Source organism: Anguilla anguilla, chromosome 8, assembly GCF_013347855.1.
Source record: "Anguilla anguilla isolate fAngAng1 chromosome 8, fAngAng1.pri, whole genome shotgun sequence".
Lineage (NCBI taxonomy): Eukaryota > Metazoa > Chordata > Actinopteri > Anguilliformes > Anguillidae > Anguilla > Anguilla anguilla.
In genome coordinates this window covers 11,229,628-11,238,571 of record NC_049208.1, presented here as the reverse complement: position 1 = coordinate 11,238,571, position 8,944 = coordinate 11,229,628, and the positions used below count along the sequence as shown (strand labels likewise).

Below are 8,944 nucleotides of genomic sequence, written 5' to 3'. Positions count from 1 at the left end.
CACACACACACACAGATATGGGGGGGGGGGGGGGGGAGCAGGATTCTGACATTCTGAGATCCCTTTGCTGACAGAGCCTCAGCTGTTTCCCAGAATGCTCCCTGCTGGTCCTCTCAATCTGGGTCACCATGGAGACGAATTCCAGACGCCTCCTCCGCTCCAACTGACACCTACGTCTCCTCCCGGGCCGAGTCAGCCACTTAAGCGGCAGATAAGCACGGTTAGCGCCGCCGCTATCGACGAGCGCGGCTCTTCTGCTAGCGCCGCGGCTACGGCTGGCGTCATGTGACTCCCCTCAAACTCACTCCAGCTCCCCGCGGTACAGAGTCCGCTGCTCTGTAGTCCCGCATAGCCAGACCCTCTCCACACTTCGTCTCAGCGCTGTGCCAGCACTGGAGAAAGGTCTGACTCAACCCATTATCATTCCGGTATAGGGGGAAAAAAAAGCGCTCTGGCCTGTTTGTATTTCTTTAAACCAATCACAATCGTCTTGGGCGGCGCTAAGCCCAGGATGCAGCGACGGTGGCGACGGTAACGGTAACACGCAGATAGCGGAAGGGGAGGAGAATTCCGACTGAAATAGCCGGCCAATGGCAGGCTTATACCCACAGCCTATATCCTTGTGAGTCAGACTACCTGCTCTGTGGAGAACAGTCACAGGCCGGGCCCGTGCGCTCAGTAGGCCGCTGCTGTAGAGGCAGGCGGCACAGCGTTCACTCAGGAGGCACAGCGCTGTGAGTTCAAACCGGAGAAGGCGGCGGAATTCAGAAATGGCGGGTGAGCGCGTTCGGGGCGACAGCGGGGCCCACAGCTGCGGGCCGCCGCGGCGCCGTCTCCAGACTGGGCGAATGGGCGTGCGTCGGCTCCGCTACGCGAGACCGCGCTGACGGGGGCCTGCAGGCTCGGGGGGGAACAGATTCCATTCCAGAGGGCGTGGCTTCCCACGTCCCCGCCCACTTTTATCGTTTATGCAAATCGGAACGCGCTTCTCCTCCAGTGGCGGCCGGGCGTATCGGACGCATTCCTGCGAGCCGTCCGTCCAGCTGCCTCTCGCGTTCGGGAGATATGGCCCGTGTAGCAAAAACATTTTTTTTAAATAGGGCGAGACTGCTGACACGTGCAGCTTTTACGGAGGAGCGAAGGCCTCGAAAAATCTGCTCTCGGGACCCGCCGACACTTTGGGGAGGGAGGTGTAAATACCTCCGCTGCGGAGCTCCGCTCCGACTGTCAACAAAAGGGAACAAACAGGGGTAAGGTTTCTTTCGGCCAGACCTCCTTACACAACAGGTTTGCCGGATTTTAAAGGCTGCGGAATTCCTGCTGATGAGGAGGGACGGGGAACTAAATGCTTAAACTGTAAGCCCCGGACGCAGCGCGCGCGCGATGAAGAGTCAAAGCTCCCCCCCGTCTTCCTCCATGAAGAAGAGCAGGGCCCCATGGGACAGGCCGGGGCCCAGCTGCTGTCCCCCAGCGGGAGGGTCCCCCAGCGCGAGCGCTTTTCGGGGGGGGGGGGGGTCAGCCGCCCTCCTGGGCCCGGGAGACAGCCGGCCTGTCCCGCGGGCGTCCCCGTGAGCTTCGCAGAGAGCTTCCTTTAGACGCGGGACGGCCGGCTTTCCGGCGGGGTCAGCGCCCCCCCCCCGTCCCGCGGGCCGCCCCGTGTCTGAAGGAGGCTGGCGGCGACGGCCCAGCCGGACGTGAGCCGGCCCGGGGCGTGGGCGACATTCCTGAGGAGCCAGAGGGAATTCCAGAGATTCCGCTTCCTGACAGCGGCGGGGCCGTAAAACGTCTGAGAGAGAGAGAGAGGAAGCGCTGATCTGGGGTCAGTCCGGCCTTTTTAACTCATAATGAACAGGGCCCGGACACAGACAAGACTCCTGTTCCTAGATCAGCACTCTAACCCAGAGACGCTTCATGAAATACAGACGCAGAACTGGCTCCACAGAATACTGACGCAGGACTGGGTACGATTCAGAAGCATGAGAAGAACACCACACCAGCTATTTGTTTATTTACGTATTTATTTATTTATTGGAAGGAGAGCAGACAGTCAGCCCTTGTTATGCATTTTTCACTTTCTTCAGGGAGGGGGGAAAGCAGAGAGCGTTGCAGATAAGAGTTCACAGCACAGAAGGTGGCGGGAGATCGAACCCCTGTCACATGTGGCATCCGTATGGGTATGGAGTCGACCACACTACAGACTACACCACACAGTCTCCCCAAACGTCCTTATTTAACAACCCGCAAAATACACTGAGATGGAACTCTGGAGATCACTCCGATACAGAATCTCGCTCAGAAACACCACAAGATTGACTTCTCTGTAGATTCTGCTGTTTGAAGGACAGGATTACATTTTGAATGGAAATCTTGCCACAGAAGAAAGCTCAGAGCTCTGTTCATACAGAACAAGTCACCAAGAGGGAAACCACACACGCACACACTCACAGGCCCTATATCTACCTAAGCATTCAAGACCATATAGCTCTGACTCTCCGATTGAGTTTTGGGACCACCTACACACACACACACACACACACACACACACACACACAGCACCATAAAAAAGACAAATCAGATCAAAGCAGCCGTTCTGATTGTCCGCCCCCTTGTCTGCCCTCACCTCTGAATCTGCGGTTCTTTGCCAACTGGCAGTTTCGGTCAGAAGAGCCCTTGCCCACACCTCCCTCTGTGCCAGACCGAGCGGGCACGCTTCCTGCTCTCTGGGTTACGAGCCCATTTCTCACCGTTGGCATGGCAGGCGGTGAAACACCCCGGTGCCAGAGAGCCCCCCGTTCGGCCAGCGGAAGCGGGGGGACTCAAAAATGCTAATTCCGCATTTTCCCCCTTAGGCTTCGGACGCAATCCCGGCCCTCCGGTTCCCGTGGCAACGGTGGGAAAGCCGGAAAAGGGCCGGCATCCAACGCGGGTAACGAACGGGCACACTCCGACGACCCAGCATGCACCCCGAAACCACTTCAACGACACCCGTTCCTTTCCCTCCTTCCATCTCTCCTTCATTCCTTCCTTCATCTGACCTATAAACAGGTGAAAGCAGGATGGCAGATAGCCCACCTAGTCAATTTGTAGCCACTTCAGATTGGTGAAATTTCACAGGAAGTAAAGAGGATGGTGCATCACAGCTTTCAGAAACAGCCAGGAACTCCCGTTCCCGGAATTCCCACAATCCCACAGGCCCTTCTCGTCTCTGACCTTCAGGGAACTGCGGCAAGCCAACCGCGAGTTAAATATTTACGTTTCAGTTAGCGGTGAAAGAAAGAGAGACGAACGCTCTGGACTTCGGGCGTGAGGGCAGGGAGCGAGCGCTCCCCCGGGCTAGAGGTCACCGTTAAAGAAGGTCAGCGCATTCCACAGAGGGTTTAAACCCGACGGGTTAGACATTCGGGGATGCGGGGCGGCTCGTTTTGGCCGGGGCACGTGCGGACCCGGGGCTAATGAGTGACAGGTTGCGAGCTGCCCCCGGAGGACGGCGCCGTTTAGTGTTGGCCGGGGCTACTGACGGGCACTGTCTCCGTGCCAGGCCGCGGTGCCAGCTGGCAGAAGCAGAAGGCCAGCGCCTCTCCGGGGGCGGGGAGGGGGAAGGCCCTGTCACGCCACTGCCCGCCACTGGCCTGTCACTACTACGTGACTTTGACCAATCGGAGCGGAGCATGCACTTCTCAGTACAGGATGTGCTTCTCGCAAATTAAAATTCTGTTTCTAATTATGACTGTAACAGCTACTGGAACGCCAAACTAAATGTTCAGTACAGAATACTTTCTCTCTCTCTTGGAATGGCAATAGCCTATTTAAAAAATACCTGTTTTTTTCGCTACAATAATCACAAGTTCCCACTAGTTTCCACTAATCAGAGCAGAAAATGCAGTCCCATTGCTCCTCATTAACCAAAGTTGCTAAGTTCTAATACGTGCTTTAATTAACAACACATTAATTAGGACCATAATGTGTAGTGCGCAACATTGACACATAGCCTACATCCCGTATCAATATCCCGTTTTGTTGACATGCTTGTGAAGCTAATCAGTGGCTGGAAAGCAAATAGGATTGTGAGTGCACGGTTACGCTATGTCTACACAGGCAAGAGAAAAGCGCTTCGGCCGCATATGAAGCACAGGTGACCGGAAATGCCCACATACATTACCTTACCTTTTCACACGTCACAACAAAATGACACGTGAATCCTCAAAGGCACTTTGTGTCAACTTGAGTGCAACGGGAGGGGGGGAGCGCGATTTGTGTGAACACATTTGTGCAAATACATGAAAATGTCATTCTCTTCCCCCGGCCTGATCACATAAATTTCACCAGCGAGATTTGAGACTGCTAACTTTCACTGGATAAAGAGATACAGTGACATAATATCCGAAACCACAGAATAGAGCCGCATCAAACAAAACGCGATAGTCTACAGTTCCGTAAGTAAAAGCACTACTACCCCTAACCAGATAAAATACTCAACATAGCCTATATTTTTTCTCACAGTCGCCGTAAATCCAGATCGTGCACAATTACGAGACACTTACCTGCATAGAAACGTATCAGGGAGCCGATCTCCGTCTCCATCCCCTCTTCTTGCACCCTCCACGGGTTCTTAAACCCCAGTTTGAAGAGAAAGTCATTTTGCACTTGAAGGGGCTTTTCGGTCTCCTCTAGCCGCCTGGCTGCTTCGCCGTGCAGTTGAACGTAAAGGGTCGGGATAAAATTACCATTGTCGAGCCCCGGTCCAGTTTTCAAAGTGCCAGTGCTTGCCGGGTCGTTTCTGACCGCTGAATTACCTGTCAGACAAGGTCGCGACAAAGAATTGGTGCTGCTGCCACCAGATTGACTTTCACCTGTCACATCGCTTGACACCGTGTTGTCACCCAGTCGGTTGTCGTTAGCGTTGGTGGAGCTGCCCGTGCAACGCTCAAATTGTTGAGGAACGGATTCCAAGACAGACGGACAGTCGAGCTCCAGTTCGTCAGAGGAACTGCCGAAAGTGTCGAGTCCCTCGGTGGCGCTGTCAAACGCCGGGCTTAGTATGGAGGCGTCCGTGCCCAAAACCATATCGTCGCTGAGCGAATCCCGGTGATCATTGAGCCGGGCCCCGGAGCTCAAATCGTCAAACGCGCTGCTCTCCGCATCCGAACCTGAATTCAGCCCACAGCTGTCCGTCCCGTTGTGATTATAAGACTCGTCGCCATTCAGGTCACCCGCATTGAGGTTTGCGTTTGTGTCCGAGGACGTACTGTGTAAAATGCTACCATCTGATTGCGAGTCAGGCGTATGAAGATTTGTATCCAATTGTTGCTCGTGGCTGTTCTGGCTATCCAGGAGCAGTAATCTTAAACTGTCAGCTGGCCGGCCCGATAAAGCTTCCAGGCGGTCTGCGTGTTTCTGGGGGTTTAAATGTTCGGACTTGGATGTGGCGTTTTCAGCCTGTCTGTGCTGGCCATTAACTAATGCGTACCTGCCACCATTGAAATTGCCGTCAAAATCAGTTGAGCATTTGCCGACCACTCTCACAACGGTCCCCGTTTTGCTGCCGAGTTGGCTCAGTCGTCGCGCAATGTCCCCGGCGGTGGTCTCCTGCGTGCACAGAACTAGCCTGAGGTACGAAGGCTTAAGTCTGTCGTGGACTTGTACGCATCCCCGCTGCAAATCAGCGCGAACCCACTCCCGGTCGGACGACTGCAGCTGTGTAACTTGCCTGTGCCTCAGAAGCATCTTTCTGTCCAAGCTCCGTGTGCTCAGAGACGTGGACGAAGAAGCTGTGCTCATTTTAGCCCCGGAAGCGGCCACCGACGGGACGGAGGCTACAGCTGCGGCGGAGAGATTCCTTTTCAGTCGCTTTCGTCTGGACAGCAGCGAGTTTGAGTTGCCAGATAAAGTACGGCCGTAGGCAGATGCTTTTACTGTTGTCTTAATGCCATTTTCTGTGGAAGAGTGATCCCGTCGATTCCCAGAAAATGTCGCAACGTGAGCGGCAGCTCTCCGTAGTTCACTCTCCGGTCTTGACTCTCCACCGCCTCCGCCATCGTCCACCGCCTTCCCCAAAGCGGTGGACAGTCCACTGGGCTTCGTAAACTTACCGCTGATCTTGTTTACTTCCGAGCTAGGCACCGCTGCCCTAACCGCCGCCGAACTGTCCACTGCCAACCTGTCTTTCAGGTCCGTTGCCCGCGCGCTTTCCATCTTCCGTAAGTAAAAAAATACAACATAGGCTATAATGCGTGTCTTCAGCTATGTGGAATAGAAAAATAAAGAGACGTCAAACATGCACCCTCTCGCTCAGAGCTAGGTACAGCTTAGCTAGCTAACTACACCATTCTGCATCCAGTTGTTTCCTTTCTCGCTTTGGTCGGTGCCACTTCATTGCCATCGACATCACCATAATGGAGACTATCTGCAAGGAGAATCTCGAAGCGACGAGAAAACATAGGAGGGCGGGTGAAGACGTGACAGCGTCTCATTTACTATCAAATTATATGTCAGAATACTTAATAAGCGTCGGCCGACCTCTTACGCAAACGAAAAAACTCTGTATATTCATGAGATGACGCATCGGGGGCGTCGCACAATTTGTTTTTATGATTGCTGGGAAATGTGTCCATATTTTGCGAGCGTCCATGTTCATGGTGCGAATGGCCAAACAATAAAACTTCACTTCCCATGAACCAACTGTATACAAGGCGCTTGTTTTACTCATTGGCTGATGCCGCGGAAAAATCCTCAAGCCCCTGTTATGAAACGAGGAGGTTCTTAGCGTACTGTAGCTACGCATAACTTGATTCTGTAGGCCTAGAAGTTATTACATCACTTGATAGTAGTCTACATGTCACGCGATCTAGCCTACATCGGAGCGAGTCTCTTCTCGTGTAAAAATTAGAAAGCTCAGAAATGCAACATTCACAACATGAGAAGCTCTTTCATGAAAAATATTTTACGATTTTTTTCTCGTTCCGTTATAAAAACTAAGGTTCAAATGTTATTTATACAGCAACAAACCTTATTCAGCTGCTATTTTATATTATTGCGTTGTTCACCGCCGGTCATGTGTGTCCGCTCATTTAGGCTAGCCTTCTGCTACTTCATGAGGTATTGTCTTATTTCCCCCTCTAGTGGCCATAACCCAGTATTGCAACATGTGGCTCCGCGTGATCCAGTAGGCCGATTTGGTTTTTTCCGAATCTCGTACACCTTATAGAAACAACTTTGGAGTCCCAATTAAAAAATATTAAACTATTCTAATTTTAACTAAAAAAAAAAAAAAGTAATATTATTTCTGAATGAAATTATGTTCCAAGTATTTTTCTATTCCCTGTTCAGTTAATCATACAGGCCACAGCATATTAAGTTCCTCTTATGAATAAGGTTGGTTTGTGTATTTTCACTTAAACCAATTTTTATAGTGAATTGAATCTGAGGGGGAAAAAAAACACTGTAGCTGTAGTGCTCTCTATCGGTGAAAAATGTCCACAGGAGTTGAAAAAAAGGGCACAGACTCCATTCCGGGCCTCTTCTTGTGAAATTGACCATTACAGGCTCAGCAGAGGACGAGAGCCCTCACGCCGCTCCACTTCATAATGCAGACGTTCAGTTGGGCATGAGCCTAGTGAGAATCGTAACAGAGATCGGCAATGCACTGTACTGAAATGGGAAATTATATAAACGTTATGTTATAAACGCACCCTTCTTCATTTCTACAGATATATAGGTATACTATAGAGAGAGAGAGGGGGGAGAGAGAGAGAGAGAGAGAGAGGCTGGGAGGGAGGGAGAGAGAGAGAGAGAGAGAGGCTGGGAGGGAGAGAGAGGGAGAGAAAGAGAGGCTGGGAGGGAGGGAGGGAGAGAGAGAGAGAGAGACTAATGAGGGCTCTTGTTAGCACCCATGCAGAAGCTACAAAGATATTATGTCATATTTGTCCTGAGACCTTGTTTGGGAAGGGGCGGAGGTTACTGTATAAATTACATAATTGTATAGTGTATAAATCTTATATCATCTGCAGGCACTTGGGCTATTAGGCAATGCACTGTTACACAACCCAGATAATGCACGTATCTCAGTAGTCTAGCGTGTGAACCGGGGTATGAGGTGGAGAAACACGCATGGGAGGCTGAATGAGAGGGAACTGTATCCAGCATCCAATGCAGAACCAGTCAGGCTGTGATGAGGACTCAACTGCCCCTTAGCTTCAGGGGCCTCCTTCAACCATGACAACCCAGATTTGCCTGAATGGCCAGCAGGGAGATTTAGTGATATTGCCTCTAGCCGCCCCACGGGGAGACTAAGAGAAGTGGACAAACTGTCCTTGATACTTAAAATAAAACTCTCTCTCTCGCTTTCTCAAAGTAAAAATAAAGTTTATCTATTGAACTACATCTTTCATTCAACAGATTCAACCTCTAAGACATACATCTCAGAGGTTACCAGAGGTTGGTGATTCCTGCTTTTTCCCCACCTTGAATGCTCAGCAGAGATTCTCACATCTCTCAAAGGCAAAACGGATAATGTAGTATTATGTAGTATTAGGAAGCGGTTTGGTTGGTTGGGCAAAGCTACTGCTTAGCAAACCCCTGCGTCGCATGCAGTCTCATGTGATCCAAGGTGCACATTAAACAGGTGTGTTTTCATCTGTGGCCGAAGATGGGAAACGACTCCCTCGTCCTGACCGTGGTTCGAAGCTCATTCCATCACTGATTGTCACTCACACTGGCAGAGAGCCACACCCACCTCAGCGCTGATATGGGGCTGTCCTCATTATCAAGACCCATAGGCTCTCTCCCTTTTCTTTTACAGAAGCGCTTGCCTCGTTTGCATGCGTGCGATCTGGGAAAAATCACCACGAGCGAGAGCTTAACTGCAATCAGCCGAAAATAAAATGGCCGTCGTCGTGGTCAGCAGCTGCATAAATATCCTCGTATGTGCTGCAGAAATGTCTTTCCA

The 8,944-nt window shown here is 51.5% G+C and overlaps 1 protein-coding gene across 1 annotated transcript in view; it reads right to left on the bottom strand.

Annotated features, from left to right (window-relative positions):
* phlpp1 (PH domain and leucine rich repeat protein phosphatase 1) overlaps positions 1 to 6,518 on the bottom strand; it is a 64,366-nt gene extending 57,848 nt beyond the window's left edge. Inside the window, exon 1 of the mRNA XM_035429920.1 lies at positions 4,542 to 6,518. Within this exon, the coding sequence (XP_035285811.1) occupies positions 4,542 to 6,192 (1,651 nt within the window). The 5' untranslated portion in view covers positions 6,193 to 6,518. The remainder of the gene's footprint in view (positions 1 to 4,541) is intronic.
* Between the last annotated feature and the right edge of the window lie 2,426 nt (positions 6,519 to 8,944).